The sequence below is a fragment of the Borostomias antarcticus genome, assembly GCF_949987555.1.
Source record: "Borostomias antarcticus genome assembly, chromosome: 18".
NCBI lineage: Eukaryota > Metazoa > Chordata > Actinopteri > Stomiiformes > Stomiidae > Borostomias > Borostomias antarcticus.
In genome coordinates this window covers 3981594-4000833 of record NC_140251.1, presented here as the reverse complement: position 1 = coordinate 4000833, position 19240 = coordinate 3981594, and the positions used below count along the sequence as shown (strand labels likewise).

The following is a 19240-nucleotide window of genomic DNA, read 5'->3' as shown; positions in this document are numbered from 1 at the left end:
CCCACCATCCTGATCAGATTGTGTATGTTTTACAGAAACAAAAGTCATTTTGGTAAACGCTAACTAATATTAAGTTCTTTCTAGATGCTTATTGCTCTCTATGGTGCTCTCTAAGATCGCATGTATGCCCATTTATAATTCTGATGAGCTTTAACGTCAGCTTTAACTAAGGCACACGTTAGCCGGATCCCCTGGAGAGGTAAGGTTACAGTAGCCAGCCAGAAAGCAACATACTTTAATGCATGGCGTTATAACATCAATTGCTGTTATCTACAGTAGATTTTAGCAGCATAGTCTGTCAACACAACACGTTAACTTGGTCCATGAATAGTTATTATCTCGTAATGTTGAGTTTCTATTCGCCCACGTGGCTGTCTAACGTTACATGCATACATTCAGCAATCAATGGTCTGAACATCATCTATCATAATCAGATAACAATAGGAGAAGTCACTACGTCAGGTGCTGCTCTTTGATTATACAGGGCTAGGCTATTGGAAACTAATGTATAATGGCTAACCTAAACCCTGTCTGTCTGTCGGTCTGTCCTTCTAGCCCCTGCCCTCAGGTCTCTGCTGGGCCCAGGGGATGCTGCAGTCTGAGGGGCTGCATGTGGGTCATGCGCTGCAGACCGTGTCGGCCCTGGAGGCCGTGGTGGTCCGGAGCTTCGGGCCGGACGGAGGACAGGTGCTGTTCACACGAGACACCGGACAGGTGCTGCTGACGAGACACGGAACACGCATCCTCACAGCCCTGCGGCTGGACAACCCCCTGGCTAGGTAAGACACGCACACGCATGCATGCACACACGCACGCACGCGCACACACACACACACACACACACACACACACACACACACACACACACACACACACACGGAATATCACAAAACTGCTTTCCTAAATCAATCTTCTTATATTAACTTATTAATACATATTTTTAAATATTTTTTCCAATAGACGATTGAGCTCTAGCGTCCGCAAAAATGCTTTAATGACAGCCAAAACATGCCCTCATTGACTGCTGCCCAATGCCAGTAGCCTATTCACGCACGCTTTCAAATGCACAGTTGAGGAGACTATCGTCAAACTGCCCAACCCTGATGTAGGCTATGCGGAACACTGCATAAAAACATGGGGCATCTGAAGTAGATGGACAATGTGGGCTAGAGGATTAATGTTTAGCAAGAAATATAGGCGTCTTTTATTGTGCTGCCTGCGAATCTCTGGTTTGAACAGGCAAATCTGATTCGACTCACAAAATTCAGAGTCGGGTACAGCCCTAACACACACACACACACACACACACACACACACACATACACACACTCACACTTGCCATGCTAGGGCTTGCTTTATGTGCATAGCAGACTTCTCAGTTATAGTACTGGAGGTTTAAAGCCATCTGGTCCCCTCCTGTGTGCGCTGGGACAGGATGGTGGTGGAGTGTGTATGGAAGCATAGCTCTGCGACCGGAGAGGGTTCCAAGACCTTCATCCTGCTACTGGCGTCGCTGCTACGGAGGGTCCAGTCACACGCCCCCAGAGGAGCAGCCGGGTCAGGGGCCGCCGCCAGACGCCTGACCGAGGAGCTGCTGGCCTTCGGATTGGAGGAGCTGGCTGATGTCATCGCTGTAGGAGTGGTCCCTTATTGCTCCTCCCTTTCCCCGAGGAAAGACTCTACACAAAACACGCCCGTTCTGCAGAACCTGGTGGGGGCGTTCCTTCACACCCGTCTGGGCCACGCCCCCTCCGACGTCATTGGCCGGCTGACCTGCGAGCTGCTGTCTCGGTGGATACGTCGCGACGACGGCTTCTTGTCCCCGGCGCTCCGTTTCATAGACGCCAACTTCCCTGCGCTGCACACGGCAGTATCGGGCTTCCCCATTGGCTGCTCCCGCCTGCTGGAGGGGCAGGTGATACACAGGGACTTCGCTACGCCCCACCCACCCGCAGACCGCCAGCCTATCAAAGCGTTGGCGGTGACCGAGCCCCTGCAACCGGACATTCTGATTGGAGGAGCCGTTTTGGAGCTCCGCGGTTTTGGTGGGTGGAGAGGGGAGGGCGGAGTGGTAACTTGGGCACAGAGGAAGCTGGAGCATGCGTTTGTCACCCTGCAGACTTTAGGCGTCACTCTGCTCCTCTCTTCGGTGAAGCAGTCGGAAGCGACCCTGGCCCTGGCCCGGGGCGCCGGAGTGTGTGTTCTAGAATGCTTGCCTGAGGACGAACTCTCTCTCGCCTGTCGGCTCGGCGGGGCGGAGCCTGTGACGGACTGGAGCCTGATTGGACAGCAGAACGTTGCCGATCTGACCTTCTGCCGACCGATCTCGCTTGGAGGTCACAGGTATGATAGCCACACACACACACACACACACACATACATACACAAGTGTTTTTGTACACATACTGTAATTGTGCCTCCCACTTTATTTTATTTTTTATTTTTAACTGTATATTGTAATTTGTACATTGCACTGCGTTTTGTTGCCCTGTTTGTATTTGCACAGTTTTTTGTACTGTTTGCCCTGTCCTGTCCTGTCCTGTCCTGTCCTGTCCTGTCCTGTCCTGTCCTGTCCTGTCCTGTCCTGTCCTGTCCTGTCCTGTCCTGTCCTGTGTCGTCTACAACAGCGTATGCTTTAACCCTAGTCAAATTCCTAGTATGTGTGAACCATATACATGGCAATATAGAGATCTTGAGTGAGTCTTGAGTTTCAGGCATTCAACTTCATTGACTTCAGTTTGCTTCCCTTTCCCAGATATGCCCATATAGGGTTTCCTGGTTCCAGTGACGGGGGCCAGTTCCGACCCCACAGTTTGGTTGTGTGCGGTCCAGGCGAGGGGCAGACGGAGCAGAGCGTGTGCGCGCTGAGAGACGCCCTTCGCATGCTGCTCATCACCCTGGAGCCCACGAACAGGACGGACACCAGCGCTGGACAGAGAACCTCCCACACGCACGCCACTGGAACCACAGACGGAACCACACAAACACCCTCATCTGAGAGGGGCATGTTGGAACCCGGTAGGGTCATCACTGTAGGAGGGGCCTTTGAGTGGCTTCTGCACCACGCCCTCCTTCAGCATGCGGACACGCCCCTCCGGTCGGACACTAGCAGCCCCTCCCTACTGGCAGACGCCCTACTGAGCGTGCCCAGACAGATCTACGCCCACCGGCCTCGCTGCTACCTGGAGGCTCAGACACGGCTCCTGAGATGTTTACGTGGTGGCGTCTCTCGGGCGGTCGAGGACGCGGTTGAGTTGTGGTCGACAGAGAGAGGTTCTGGCCGTGTGTCAGATACGGGGATGGAGTCGGTGGCCTGTAAATACCAGCTGATCCTGGCCGTGCTGCAGTGTGTGAGGAGCCTGCTGCGTGTGGACGCTGTCCTTCGCACACACACACCTTCACACACACCTTCACACACACATTCACACACACGCTCACACACGCGCTCAGACACTCCACAACAGGAGGACGAGGACGAGGACTGAATCTGCTCTGGTCTAGATCTGAAGACTAGAAGAAGACTAGTTTACACTTTCAAAGCACAATCTTCCCAACAAAGACACACGTCAAACTAAATTAGAAACTAAATTAAAACTGCTTCATTCCTACTTTTGGAGTTTTTCTGAATCAGATTTTATTGCCAGGTAGGTTTTTTACGCAACTATGAATTTGTTCCGGTCATTTGGTTCATAACTGATGGGTAGACAACCTTAAACAGGGTGCAGGGAGCAGACAGGACTGTGCAAAGATAGGACAGCGCAAAGAGCAAAATATACAGTAATGCAGGGAGCAAAGGGTAATACAAAATGGTGGGCAATGTGTGTGTACATACAGTTCATGTGCAATGTGTTAATGTGTGTGCGATGTTTTCACACAGTGTCCATTGTGCTGTGTACTCAGTAGCGTTTCTAGCTTATATGAAACCCTGGGCGAAACCCCCACTAGGCCCCCCCCCCCCCCCCCTCCCCTCCGGCCCCGAGCCTACGCAGTGAGATGGAACACTTACAGTTTCGTTTTCGTGAAATGAACGGGCTTTCCGATTGTGAAAGATAAACTGTCGGGAGGGGGGGGGGGGGGGGGGAGGCAATTCTGATTGACGTGCGATTTGTTGCCGGGGGGGGGGGGGCGGTTTACTTCTTTACTTCTTACTTTTTTGTGCTCCTCTTGCCGCCCCCCCCCCCCCCCCCCCCCCGAGATGCCCATGTTGGCCATGCCTAAATACGCCACTGTATGTACTGTACTGTATGTGCAGTGAGACCCGATGTACAGTAGGATCAGAGGTCTTGTGTAAGTAGCGCTACAGAGACAGTCAGTGGGAGAGAGGCAGAGGTTTGAGCATGAACTCCACAACAACGGTCACAGGATCACGGTTTATACATGAGGTCCCATGATATTTGCGTGAGTGAGAGAGGGAGGGGGAGGGAGATTGAGGGAGGGAGATTGAGGGAGGGAGGGAGGAAGGGAGAGAGAGAGAGAGGGGGAGGGAGAGGGAAGGAGAGGGAGGGAGTGAGAGGGAGTGAGGGAGGGGAAGGGAGAGAGAGAGAGAGAAGGCACGATCTGTTTGGTGAAAGTGTGTGTTATTGTTGGCCGCCCTCGCCTGGCTTTTCATCACAGCTCTTTACACCATCAACATTCTTCTGTCTTATCTCGGTCTTCCTGCCAGGTTCCAGTAGCACACACTGTTACACGCACACGCACACTCTGACACACGTACCGTACATTCTCTCTGCTGTAATCAGGGTGAAGTGGGTGGCGCGAGGTCTGGACACAGCTGTCTGCACCCCAATCACAGCCCACTTCCTGTTCTCAACCCCAATGCCGTTACCAGGCCACTGCAACACTCAGCCAAGCCCACATGACTCATTGCCTGAACAATTCGCAACATTAATGAGTCATTTTGATTTAGACACTAACTGCATAGATCTCTCACACACACACACACAGTTAGTTTGGGAGATGTGGCACTGTTCTATAAGATCATTTGTGTCAAGTGGCTCAAGAGAAATTAAACAGGACATGCTGCAGACAGTGAGTCATAAAGCAAGAGATTGTGTGTGTGTGAGAGAGAGAGAGAGAGAGAGAGAGAGAGAGACACTTGGTGAGGTCAGGTTGTTATTTTCCACTGAATGAAAGGAAACTCACTGTGAGGTTGTTTTTAGTCCTTCCCAGGCCTAGGACATTTTTTTTACCCCTACCCAGGCACGCACACACACACACACACACACACACACAACCGTCACGGCTCACGCACAATGTCACCGTCACACAATGTCACCAGCCACAGGGAGAGTTGGTAGGTTATAGTTTATTTTACTCTCTTCATTACAACTTTGTTTCTGTGCTACACACAAGTGCATATAAATCAACCCGGTCACTGTGATGAAAAGGACATTATAAAAATGTACATCATTCAGCTCACGCATACACTGGACTGGATGTACCATGAACAGCCCGTTAGTCATTTAGAAATCTTTCACACACACACACAAAAAAAGATATACAAAAAGAGTCTGAGACTTCAAGGCGTTTTTTTTTTTTTTTTTAAACATGGGCAGTAGGAGAGTCGAGAGAAACAGAGAGAGAGGAGAGATGGAGAGAGAGGAGAGAAACAGAGAAGAGAGGAGAGAAAGAGAGAGGAGAGAAATGGAGAGATGGAGAGAGAGGAGAGAAATGGAGAGAGGAGAGAAATGGAGAGAGGAGAGAAATGGAGAGAGGAGAGAAATGGAGAGAGGTAGAGATTGAAAGAAAAAGACAGCGAGAGAGAGAGAAGTGTTACTGTACTGGAGCGACCAAGCTGCTCCTCTAATTCCAAGCGTGTCATAAACCACGTACACCACAGTTCACAGCCCGACATTTCATTCGCTACTATAGTCACCGTGTGTTGATTTCATTGGTTCCTGCTTCGGAATGATGAATGAAGGTTTCTGCTAAATGACTCAAATGGAATGATATAATTTCACTGGTAAGATGAGGTGGATGCCTTGGCCCTGATTGGCCACGGGCAAGATTCTCCTCTCCAATCAGAAGCTCACAGATGTTACAGTAAGTAGAGATGTAACTAATTTAGATAACATTGTTGTTACATTGACCTTATAGTATGTCATCATTGGACAATTGTGATTAACAGTTTGTGTTCATAGTACAACATCAATAATAATTCATACAGATCGGATGGTTTTAAATTACACTTTCGGTGTAATTCTAATCTAATCTCCTTTGAAGCGGAGGTGACAGCCATTCAGGCTCTCTGGGCCAATCAACACCATCATGCTGATCAAGGTGGGTTGGCCTTGGCGTGGCGCTCTGCGGAGGATCTGATCTATGAACCACATTCACCTCCAAACCGCTGGGCTTGAGTAGATCCACATGACATGGAGATCAATTCATCCGCACGGGGCCACGATGAGACCGACGCCCCCGTGAACGAGCAGAGTCTCCATTGGCTGAGGAAAGTCGTGTGAGGCTAGAGTAGGAATGACATCATGCAACATTAAGAGTGGGATGTGCGAGGTGGCGGCGGCGCGCACGTCAGACCACCTCCCGGGACTTCCTGATGGCACAGCACAGCAGCATGCTGAAGATCATTCCAAACACCTGAGGAGAGACAGGAGGAAGACGGGGGGGGGGGGGGGGGGGTGCGAGTGAGACTGTCTGTCTGCCTGCCTGCCTGTCTGTCTGTCTGTCTGTCTGTCTGTCTGCCTGCCTGCCTGCCTGCCTGTCTGCCTGTCTGTCTGTCTGTCTGTCTGTCTGTCTGCCTGTCTGTCTGTCTGCCTGCCTGTCTGTTTGTCTGCCTGTCTGTCTGTCTGCCTGCCTGCCTGTCTGTCTGTCTGTGTCTGTCTGTCTGCCTGTCTGTCTGTGTCTGCCTGTCTGTCTGCCTGCCTGCCTGCCTGCCTGCCTGCCTGTCTGTCTGTCTGCCTGTCTGTTTGTCTGCCTGCCTGCCTGTCTGTCTGTCTGTCTGCCAGCCAGTCTGTGGAGATCGTACACAGCGGGAGATGTTTGATTCTCCTTCCAGTGTTAAAAGCTCACCATGACGACCCCGATAGTGACGCCCACTCCTCCTATGATGTGCAGCTTGGAGTCGAACACTTCATCAATCGCATCAGGGCAGCTCTGAAACACACACACACACACACACACACATGCACATACCCAGGTCAATACATGTACCTTCATTCTATCACGTTCAAACACAGTACACACATGGAGAGACAAGCAATTATTTACACCCAGCTAAATGCATGTTAATGCACACGCACACACACACACACTGGGGACCCACTATGAGCATGCAGTCTGCCGCTGGCTTTAATAATGCAGTGTTGCCATAGTAACCTGCTGGGGGCTGTCGGGCAGACAGAATAGGTCTGCAGTGGATAGGAGGAGGAGGGGGGGGGGGGCAGAGGTACAGGGCATTCACCCCAAGTTTGTTGAACACGTAGTGTTGGTTGATGATACAGTAACAATGCTCCCAGTCCCATCCGGAACAGTGTAGTGAGACGTGCTGTGATTGTGGGAGGCGCTGCTGTGACATCACTGTTCAGGGGGGAGGGGCATACCTTAGTGATGAGCACCTCCAGTCCGTCTGCCGGGGGACAGGTGTCTTTGGCGATGGCTGCCACAGTGCCAGTTGGACCACAGCAGTTCAGCTGTAAAATGCACACACACACACAACACATTTGAACAATTTATGTCTACATAGAGAAAATTACACATACAGGGACACAAATACTAAAGGTGCCGTCAGTATACAATCACAATTCATGGACAAGCGGCATAACTTTCTTTTTCACACATCTTTCAAGGGTACAACTAGCAGCATCTCCGCCATATATGGCGGCTGCCTATGACAGCAGAGACAGAGCAATACTTAGCAAGGCGTTTAGCCCTCATTTTGGGCATCCCCAGTTGTTGGAACCCTCTTACGACCAACCTGTGTGTGTGTCCTAGGCTGCCAAATATGAACACAAGTAGTCTGCATCTGTACCCTAGCTCTGAGATGGTATCCAGGAGAGGTTGGTACTTAGTGACCCTGGTCATGAAGGCTTCCTCTAGGCTAGGTTCAAATGTGTAGGCTACCTCCAGAACAAACACTCTCTCTCTGGATACTTCACTGACAACTACATCTGCAATGTTAGACTTTGTCTACATATAACAGTTGATTCATCTCAGTTTGTCTCAGTTGACTACCCCCCTGTCTAAATGTGAACTGACTGAGGTTAGAGTTGGAGTTAGACTCCGCCCACCCCAGTCTGAATCAGTCGGAGTGTCTCTCTGAGCGTTTCCTGTTGGGTCTTCTCGTAGTTGTTGTACGTCTCCATGTAGAACTGAGTGATGTCATCGACCACCTGTGCCACAAAAAGTAGGGGAAAGATTTGAATGTAACAGAGCCTGAGGCAGGGGAAAGGTTTACATGTAACACAGCTTGCTCGGTGTGACCAGAGATATTTTGGGGGGGTCACTCTGAGACCTTGCTTTGGTTGGAGAATCCCCAGATTCCAGCAGCGACCTCGATGGCGAATATGATGAGCAGGAAGAAGAAGAACTGTAGAAGAAAGAGTAACAGTATATTAACCTGGTACTGGACCTTATATTAACCTGGTACTGGACCTTATACTAACCTGGTACTGGACCTTATATTAACCTGCTACTGGACCTTATATTAACCTGGTACTGGACCTTATATTAACCTGGTACTGGACCTTATATTAACCTTGATACTGGACCTTATATTAACCTGGTACTGGACCTTATATTAACCTGGTACTGGACCTTATATTAACCTGGTACTGGACCTTATACTAACCTGGTACTGGACCTTATATTAACCTGGTACTGGACCTTATATTAACCTGGTACTGGACCTTATACTAACCTGGTACTGGACCTTATATTAACCTGGTACTGGACCTTATATTAACCTGGTACTGGACCTTATATTAACCTGGTACTGGACCTTATATTAACCTTGGTACTGGACCTTATATTAACCTGGTACTGGACCTTATATTAACCTGGTACTGGACCTTATATTAACCTGGTACTGGACCTTATATTAACCTGGTACTGGACCTTATATTAACCTTGGTACTGGACCTTATATTAACCTGGTACTGGACCTTATATTAACCTGGTACTGGACCTTATATTAACCTGGGCTTCAGCTGGGCTGTGTGGAGAAGCTACACAAGGGAGCTACAGTACTGGATGTGTACCAATAAGAGTGTTCATTCTCTCATTTGAATCCCATGAAATAGAAATTGATGGATTAAAAATAATCAAAGTAAGGTTGTATCATTTGATCTTAACTTGCCTATATTTAAACAGAACCCACCTCTCAGTGAGACTCAGGAGAGGAGAAAGAGAGAGAAAGAGAGAGAGAGAGAGAGAGAGAGAGATTAAGTAGGGAGGGAGGGACTGTGAGAGTGTGAGGTGGTATGGAGACTCAAAGCGCATTGTGTTGCCTCTGGGTATGAAATGCGCTATACAAATAAAGCTTTGATTGATTGACTTGAAAGCTGATTGACATCTCTGGGCTTGAGACAGTGAAACGAACACTGACTCCCACTGCATATTTGTAGCGGCGTTTCACTCTGCCATACAGTACGCTCTATTGGGATGATATCAACCTCAGCCAGAGTTAAAAAGCTCACGCTGATTAAAATCTGTGTTGAACATGGAATTGGTTGTTGCCGTAAGGGTGGGCGGTACTCACCAGTCCCAGCATGCAGGGAGACTCCTGGATGGCCCCACAGCACCCCAGGAAGCCCACCACCATCATCAACGCTCCTGCTGCGATCAGAATATACACACCTATACACACACACACACACACACACACACACACACGCATGTAAAGTATGCATATAAACACACGTACGCACGCACACAAACACACACACACCACACACACACACGCATGTACGCACATACACACACGTACGCACGCACACACACACACACACACACAAACACACCACACCGGGCGCAAGCGTGCGCACACACACACGCACAGAAAAACAGACAAATTCACATCAACAACAATGGACTACGTACAGTATATCTTTACTGAGATGGTTATTTTGATTTGAAAGCATTTTCCTTTGTGTATGTTTTCATTCCTACAACACACTGACACACATTGTCGAGACTGACAAGCTTTAGCATCTACGTGACAGGCTGTTCATCAAAGAAGGGACAATCTGCTTCACCAAGGGTCATCGGGGACTGATGACGGTTTATAGAGGCGGAAAATTCATCTAGAATTATGTTCATTGTGTGGGCTAGTTGCATCTAGCAAGAACTAATTCGAATCCATTTCCTGTGCTTATCTGGTACTTTCCATAAGTATCATCTTGTGCACTGGTGCACACATCTGGGCCATCTGGGGCGGCTGTAGCACAGTTTGTAGAGCGGGTCGTTCAATGATCAGCGGTTCGAATCCCAGCTCCGACTGTCCACATGTCGAAGTGTCCTTGAGCAAGACACCTAACCCCAAATTGCTCCCAATGAGCAGGTTAGCACCTTGCATGGTAGCTGCCGCCATTGGTGTGTGTATGTGTGTGTGAATGGGTGAATGAGAGGCCATTGTAAAGCGCTTTGAGTGCCGCTAAGGTGGAAAAGCGCTATATAAGTGCAGTCCATTTACCATTCCTAATATGTATGCTGGTGCAAATGTTGAAATGTTTTAAAGAACATGGTAAATGGACTGCACTTATATAGCGCTTTTATGCAAAGCACTTCACAATGAAGGCCTCTCATTCACCCATTCAGACACACATACACACACCAATCAATCAATCAATCAATCAAAGCTTTATTTGTATAGCGCATTTCATACCCAGAGGCAACACAATGCGCTTTACAGAGAACAAGGGAGGTGGGCATACGACCCACTCTCTACATATTCCAATGGCTGCAGCTGCCATGCAAGACCTGCCTGCTAGCCTGCTCATTGGGAGCAATTTGGGGGTTCTTGCATTGACAAGGAAATACAGGATTTCAAGATGGATATTATCTTTTTACTTTTAATAAATCAAATATAAAGACATATTTGTGTGACGTCATGATTTTTTTCTGAGTGTGTGAGGTGTTTCAAATCTCTAAGCCAAATAGAATGACCACGTTCACTTATTGAAACCTGACCTTACTGTGGGTAATTGTTGCTTTTAAAAAGAGTGAGTGGGGTCAAAACATGACAACACCAAGGTAAGGAATGTCTTACCTGTGAAAAAGACGTAAGGAGATTCTGCTCCTTCAAACAGGCCTTTGGTCTTTGGGTCAAATCTCAGCCACAACCCTATGGCCAGCACAGCTGTGCCTGCAATCTAAACACACGCATGCACACACACACACACACACACACACACACACACACACACACACACACACACACACACACACACACACACACACACACACACACACACACACATTATTACAATACACATGCAATATAACAGCATGCACAACTCCACAGCAGAAGCAGACTGCTTTCCCAATAAAAAATCACACCCAGGTGATGAAGAAAGCAGTGTAGGTTCACAAGCAATCTCTACTTCCCTCTGCTGGTGTGCAATGGTATTGGCTACTCCTGATGGTCTAAATCTCATGGACTCACACACACACACACACACACACACACACACACGTCACGTATAGAAGCAGCTGCCCCACTTAAAACCACTATCAAATGTGGTCTGGGCAAAAGCAATGTGAATGCATTTGGATTTGGTTGAAACTGAAAGGCATTGTGTATTGGTATCCTGCCAGCTGCCAATAGTCTAAAGGTCTTCAGATGAGAATATAAACCACCAATGGTATGTCAGACATTCAATACCTGTCTTGAACTGGTATAATGACTCAAATCAAAACTACTCCATGACTCTAGGCCACCAGAGGGCCGTGTATGATGTAATATGTTATATATACTGTAGGTACTGTATGTGTGTGTGTTCGGGCGCACATTGTCGGGGGTGAATGTAATGTACAGGCAAATGAGTAAAAGAAGTCTTCCGGCAAGAAAGAGAGGGGGAGGAGAGGAGGAGAAAAAGAGAGAAGGAGAGAGGAGAGAGGAGAGAAGGACTCTGCTTTGGTCATTTTGTTCTTGTCCTAATTCTTTCATTCCGTATCACATTCACTCGTTATCGTTATCGTTAGACAATGGATTAACATCACTCAAGCACATACAGGACCGTAGCTGGCTAACACAGTCACAGACACACACACACACACACACACACACACACACACACACACACACACACACACACACACATATATATCATACGATCTGATGAAGGCTGATTGCCGAAACGAGTTAGCGTTTCTTTGTATGATGCAAGCCAAGAATAAACATGTGAAAAGTGAGTATTTTGTCCTCCTTGAATTGAATAACTGAGATGTGCTACCATTGCAATGTTTGCAAGCTTTTTCAATCATATATATATATATATACTAAGTCTTTGCATACTACAGCATCCCCAGATTTCCCACAACTCTATCCCCACCCCCTACTCTCTATCTCTCTTTATGACTCTCTCTCACACACACACACACACACACACACACACACACATACTGTACATGCCCAAACAAGCCACGTGAGCGCACCAATAAATCATTAACCCAAGCAGTGAGCAGCTGAGAGTCAGTGTGTGTGTGTGTGTGTTTAGCTCCCCTGTGTGGGAGTGTTTACGTTCCATTGTGAAGTACTGTAATGACTTCAGGAGGAATACCAAACATGGCTATCCCAGACAGCAGCAGTAGACTGGCCATGCCTAATTTAACCGCTCAGAGAATCTCTCTCTCTCTTTCTTCTCTTTCTCAGTCTTTCTCTCTCTCGGTCTCTCTCGGTCTCTCTCTCTCTCTCTCTCTCTCTCTCTCTCTCTCTCTCTCACACACCCACACACACACTCTCTTTCACACACATATTGAAATGAATGTAAAGCAGACCTACCCAGAAGAGCAAGTTGAAGACAAACATGACATATTTCACACACTTGATTCCCCCGACCACCGCCATCTTAGTTACTGTTTGTGTAGCCGTAACACAGTTCTGTCCTTTTCCACAACACAGCAGTGAAAGAGAGGAGGAAGTAAAGAGGAGCGTTGACAGAAACTAATGGAGAGGCTTATGCCACGCCCCTTTATAGTCACCTGACACAGGTTGGGGGGCTGTAACTAGGCGTGAATTCATCAAATCTCCCACAGTGTTAGCCCTGGGGCCTCACTTCAAATGTTCACTATCTCTCCGTATGAGTTAGTTTACTCTGTGTACGTGTGTGTGGGCGTGCTTTTGTGCGTGTGTGTGCGTGTGTATGTGCAGTGCGGTGCAAACTGAGGGGGGCATGTTGAGACGCAACATTGGGATTACTTGTGATAGTCTAAGAACTGGTAGTGCTGGTTAAGCTGGTTGGCGAATGGTCATGTACATGTTCATGAGCAGAAAGGAACTCTCTTAGTGGACCTGAGTGGCTCACTGATTGAGTTAGCTGAGCTGATGTGTGACTGACTGATTGAGTTAGCCTTTTAAATCTAATCATGCTGGTTTGACCTGCCCTTCTCAGATATCTCCATGATACTGACTCCTGCTCTCTCTGGAAGGGAAGACTTATTGGGAGCAAGGTTTGATGCGACAATTAAAGGGCCACTATGCCATCCCCTATTTCAGCCTCAGGATGGAGCACCATTGCTATGTAAGCCCATGGCGTCGCCCATTGTCCTCTGAAAACAATTCAGAAAGACTGATGGGGTCCGACCTACAGTGACTATCGTTCTGTCAGGAAACCCCCGATTCCATAGACCGAGCTGGATCCGGATATGCCTCAAGTACGTAACAGTCCAGGGCGAAGGCTGAAGCAACCAACCACGACCCTGGCAATCCATCGTGCCCTAAATAACAGCGACTAGCCCTACACACGCTGTATATCCAGAAAGTGTATATCCAGAGAGAGAGTATATCCAGAGAGAGAGTATATCCAGAGAGAGTGTATATCCAGAGAGTGTCAGACGCTAAGCGCAGGCGGCATGCCAGAGAATGTGAGTAGCCTGTGAAAAGAAACGTTCTCCACCACGTACCCCCTAATGGTGGATGGCGTGCGCTGCTCGTCAAGGACAGACTGCAGAAATTCCAACATAGCAACAATGCTGCAGCACAAAGCGTCGACATGCCTGTCGACGCACCGGCACTCAAAAGCGTTCCACCTGGAGGCACAAGAGGCCCAGGAGTGTGCTGCGCGCGAGAGTCCATCTTGGTGGAGATCTCATCCTGTGACAGTCCACGCCGTTCAAGCCTGCATATGTGCCGTTCAGCTGCCAGGCCCACAGAGGACGTCCCAGGACTGGTAGCGAAGCCAACGAGCCCCCCTGTCCTGCGACAGCGCGCTGTGACGCACGGGGATCTTCCACGGGCCCACTACCACTAACAGTTGGAGCCCTGTGGGCCAACATGCCCCGGGAGGATCGGGGGGCGCCGGTATCACAGAGAGCCCCTCAAAACACTGATCCATTGGTCAGGGTAGTAGTCCTGGGGGTGGGAACGTCTAAAAGAAGACCACTCAGCCATGGGCGGTGAAGGAACGCATCCCGGGGAAGGGGGGGGGGGTGGGGTTCCACAGGGGACACTGAGCATTCTCTCCGGGGGTTCCCTCCGGATAGCCAGGTCTCTGCTCAGGGACTGTGTCGCAGCCAGCAAACTTTGGCGCACCGGGTTCAACTGGAGCCGGTCAATGCCGTCACCAAACGCTGTCACCGAACGGCCCACCCAAACACGCCCGAGGCCGGACAACATGTCCGCTCTCCGTGGCTCGGACAGTCAGGCCCTCATTTGCACAGTTCTCTCACTGCAATCCCAGATACGCCACCTGCTGGCCGGGTATGGGAGAGCTCTTCTCCCAGTTCATCGTGAACCCCAATTCTGAAGGAGAGTGACAAGTTACAGGTACGTAGGTGTGGGCGGCTGCTAGCGCCGTGGAGGAAGCTAGGATCAAGAGGTCGTCGAAATAAATCAGGATTCTGACGCCTTGACGACGCAATGGCTGCCGAGCCATCTCGACCCTGAAGAAAATACGCAGTGAGCTTGTAGCCGAATGTTGCTCTGGTGCACTCGCCTCATAAGCTAAATAAGAAAGGCGAAACGGAGAAATCTCCTATGTTTATGGCGCTATTGGGGCGTTGTAATGGAGAAATTCAAAATCTATCTTTATCATTTCATGTCTGACACCAGTGTAACCAGATCTTATGTGGATATGTGAGGTTGTGAGAACATTTTTACATGAATAGCTTTTCTCTTCTCATTATAACTCTCTCTGGTTAGCCAATGTTAATAAGGGAGGGGGTTGTTCAGCCATTTTTCGACTCTTAGCTGTCCTAGCAGCTGTTTTCCAAGGCCATAAACCTGGGGTCTTCACATACAGGTCAGCTGTTGACCTGTATAACTGCCCTACTCTCTGATAACCCTCTTATATAATTATTCGTTAGTGGAATTTTACATATGCAGTTTGGGATATAATGCTGTTTTTTTAGATTAATCATGGCTCTTGGCGGAACTTGCCTCCTACCAGAGTGCCCGACTTTGCAAATTCTTAACTGTTGGAATAAAAGTTACCAGCACTGGACGTACTGTACAAAGGTGAACCTCGGTATTTCGACTACTCATTATTAATGATTAGAATAATTTCTATAACAACGTGGAAGTAAACGTCTTTCAAGTCTATGCTTGTGCAAAAGTCCCCCTCGTAGACTGACCGTGGCACACCTTCACGGTGAGCCGTGTGTCGCTACGTGAAAATTCGGTGTGCGTAAATCTAGGATCGCATGTTCACACCTCCTCTGTGTCCATAAAACCCTCTGACTCACCACCAGCCCGGTGCACAAGCAGGGGGCTCCTACAAGAGTCGTTGTTGACATAAGATTTGCTCTGCATGCTCTATTTTATCTTTCTCCCTTCTTATGTCTGTGTTTTCCGTCTTGTGGCCAATTGTGTTCTATATTGGACTGTCTTTGTTTTAGTTTCGTGTTGTTTTTTATGCTGCCATTTTAGTCAGGTGTTGCTCGAAAAGAGTTATTTGATCTCAAGCTTCTTTAGCTGGTTAAATAAAATTAAATAAAGATTTGCCATAAGACAAATTTTAATAATCCCCAGAGGGAGAAATGTGGGCATTACAGCAGCAAGACAGTACAGAATAGATCAAGAGTAAATAATATACTCAGCGGAGTAAAAAATATATACATACAATATACATACAAGAGTAAAAAATATACATACATGGTAGGCCTACTGTCCTAGTAAAGTGACAGACGGTGGTGGAAGTTTACCAATAATGGCTTTGAAAATAAACAGATACCAAACCAGTGATAGTTACACCTTAGAGAAAGAGATGTTCGCCCACCCTATGATAACACAGTGGTGAGTGTCATATCTATCACCTGTATGTAAGCATGTCTATAGATAGTGTCACCATAGTCTAATACTGACAGAAAAACAGCTTGAATAATTATTTTCCTGCTGAACAAAGGAAAGCGAGAACAGTTTCTGTACGGGAAGCCAATTTTCTGCCACAGATTAAAGGCTAGATTATCAATATGAAACTTGAAGGAGAGTTTGGCACCTACAGAATAGTAGGTCATGAGCCTGTGGCTGAAAGTACTAGCCATCTGCGACAGCTCGTCATAAAGGGGATGGGAGGGGTTGTCCAGGATGGACTTCAGTTTGTCCCTCATCCTCCTCTCCACCACAGTCTCCAGGCTGTCCACTTGTTGCACCATGACAGAGCCAGCCTTCCTCACCAGCTTGTTCAGCTTGTTTGACTCCACAGACTTGATGCTGCCTCCCCAGCAGGCCACGGCAAAGAACAGTGTGCTGGCTACCACAGACTGGTAGAACATCTGCAGTAGCCTGCCACAGACTGGTAGAACATCTGCAGTAGCCTGACACAGACGTCAACAAGTCTGCTCTTTCCTTTCCTATAGAGGGCCTCAGTGTTAGCCCATCTGTTCAGTCCAGTTTGTTGTTCAAGTGCATACAAGAACTTGTATGAGTCCACCATCTCAATGTCCTCCCCCTGGATGGTAATAGGGGTTGGGGGCCTCTTGGCTTGACTCTGCAGCAGTGATCTTGAAATGGTTGTCGTCTTGTTGAGTGTTAGCCTGGCTTCTGTTTAATTTTCCAAATGCGATTCAGAATCTGGAAAGGCTCTTGTCCAAAGTGATTTCTTGGTTGGAATTCCAACCAGGCCAATCTGTGTCCTTTGAATGCAACAATGGAATTAAACTGCACAATGTGATTGATTAGGGGAAGAACTATGAATACTGAATAATGAAGTGAAACGAAATGGCATTTCAGTCTGTGTCAGGTTAGTTGAGGCGAGTGTAGAAGTCATAATGAGTCTTGCTGAATTGGAAGAGAGGACGAATGGCGGGCGCCTTATATAGCAATACTGCTCCGTCCTGATTGGGTGAAGCGAGTGTATGAATAATTTATCAGCTGTTGCCATAATAGGAGTGTATACACTATAGCCTCCTGAAATAGAAACATACATAAATCCTGCTCTTTATATTCGTGTTCATTTAATAGTTGCTGCATTGTTATCCCTTAAGACCCCTCCGCACACACACACACACCCAAACACGGCACACGCACACGCCTACTTGGCCACCCCCCTGGTTTATGGGCTGCCCTGTAATCCACTGTTTGCTTCCGGATTACAGACCTATCTATAGAGCTGCACAGTGTTCAGATTAGAGGCCCACTCAAACACACCCACACGGTAACAGACGCAACCAAGGCACTCCCCTCGGAGGCTGCAGCCACTAAATATACATCCACCAACACACATTGGTTGCCAATAGTCACGGACCACGATCACGCGCCTTTTCATGTGACGTGACGGAGAACGGATCTCCGAATTAATTTAATTGCACACACAACAAATCCTCCACCCCCTTCGTGTAGGCCGAATTATTGAAATGCCCTGCGCGCAAACTTCAGGGCACGAGCTGGAATTAGGTCACTTGGCCACTGGGGGTTATTCTGACGCTCAAGGCCACTTCTCAGTCGGTCTGGTCACGCACAGAAAACGAGCGCAAATAGCCTATCTGCAAGAAGCAAGTGTCCTTAACCGACGGAGCTGCTGCATAGTATTATGTCTTTCCATGATCACGACCACATCTCCCCGTGAGCTCTAAAGCTCATCTGTCCCATCTGGGATGCAGCCCACTTCGTTTGTGTCCTGCGCACAAGAATGCCGACACACACACACGCACGCACACGCACACACACACGCACACACACACGCACACACACACACACACACACACACACACGCAGAGACACGCGCGCACATCTATGAAGGTACAATGGGCTATTTACTTCATTTATTGCAGAAGCCAGACTCACCCAGAAAATCAGATTAAACGCGAACATGAGGTATTTGACGCACATCTCTCCTCCCGATAGCGCAGCCATAACGACACTTCAGAGACACAGATCCCGAATGAGATTCAAACCTTAGCAGGAGGGAGACAGAAGGCTTCTGGTGCAAATCTAGTCTACAATGGAGAGGCTATCCACTCGTGCCTCACACAACGCTGCTGCTGCCGCTGCGCGCCTCGTGCACTGTTCGCGAGTAGCGGTCCACTCACAGAGCGAGGGAAACATGGGCTGCATAGCAATCGCTCTGTCTGGGAACATTATGATTCAATGTATTTCTTTCTTTCTTTCTTTCTTTCTTTCTTTCTTTCTTTCTTTCTTTCTTTCTTTCTTTCTTTCTTTCTTTCTTTCTTTCTTTCTTTCAAATTTGAAACAATTAGATAATATGATGCCATACCGTTTACTTTCTATAAATGTAGGCTATTGGTTTAATATTTGCTTGTGAAGAAGCCTACTACGTATTTATGGTTATCTATCATTTACAGTTTTGGACTCACTGGAATCCGCACGTTAGGTATGCATTACGTCATCCTTCTGAGCATAGAGGAACCAAATCACCTTCCAACCAGGAAGGTGATTTCACACCGTCGGCAGCTCCAGACAAATTGGTGTGGAACGGCATCGCAGCATTTACAAAAGCATGTCTTGCTGCCAGAAAAGTCCCAATTAATAAAATGATTCAGATAAAGCATTCAATCCCGTATTTCACGATTGCCTCTGTCGTGAATGGTTTGCCTCCTCCTGATAACATGTTCACAGGCTAATTATTATCTCATAGGCTATCTGCTGCGGGATGTGTTTTTGATTGGTGAG

General features: G+C 48.0%; 2 protein-coding genes across 3 annotated transcripts; one reads left to right on the top strand and one right to left on the bottom strand.

The window, feature by feature from the left end:
- Window positions 1-588: 588 nt before the first annotated feature.
- Window positions 589-3485, top strand: bbs10 (Bardet-Biedl syndrome 10; the record flags this gene model as incomplete). The annotated part of the gene is made up of 3 exons (XM_084453268.1): window positions 589-779; window positions 1435-2343; window positions 2786-3485. The coding sequence occupies 3 exons, from the start codon at window positions 589-591 to the stop codon at window positions 3483-3485; spliced, it is 1800 nt and encodes a 599-aa protein (XP_084309394.1).
- A 1838-nt stretch (window positions 3486-5323) lies between these two features.
- cd9a (CD9 molecule a) lies at window positions 5324-18523 on the bottom strand. 2 transcript variants are annotated; one of them, XM_084452877.1, is made up of 8 exons: window positions 18395-18523; window positions 11222-11324; window positions 9713-9810; window positions 8468-8542; window positions 8244-8345; window positions 7557-7646; window positions 7027-7110; window positions 5324-6594 (listed from the first exon to the last, which is right to left on the bottom strand). In XM_084452877.1, the coding sequence occupies exons 1-8, from the start codon at window positions 18461-18463 to the stop codon at window positions 6529-6531; spliced, it is 687 nt and encodes a 228-aa protein (XP_084309003.1). In that variant the 5' UTR covers window positions 18464-18523; the 3' UTR covers window positions 5324-6528. The 2 variants fall into 2 exon arrangements, with proteins under 2 accessions (XP_084309003.1, XP_084309004.1); XM_084452878.1 differs by lacking the exon at window positions 18395-18523 and adding an exon at window positions 12956-13080.
- Window positions 18524-19240: the final 717 nt, after the last annotated feature.

Excerpts from the sequence above, each read along its gene's own strand:
- cd9a (XM_084452877.1), bottom strand. The coding sequence starts at position 18,463 with ATGGCTGCGCTATCGGGAGGAGAGATGTGCGTCAAATACCTCATGTTC. Across the intron at positions 9,811-11,221 it reads TCCTTACGTCTTTTTCACAG|GTGTGTATATTCTGATCGCA; the intron begins GTAAGACATTCC and ends GTGTGTGTATAG. Across the intron at positions 8,346-8,467 it reads GATTCTCCAACCAAAGCAAG|GTGGTCGATGACATCACTCA; the intron begins GTCTCAGAGTGA and ends TTTGTGGCACAG.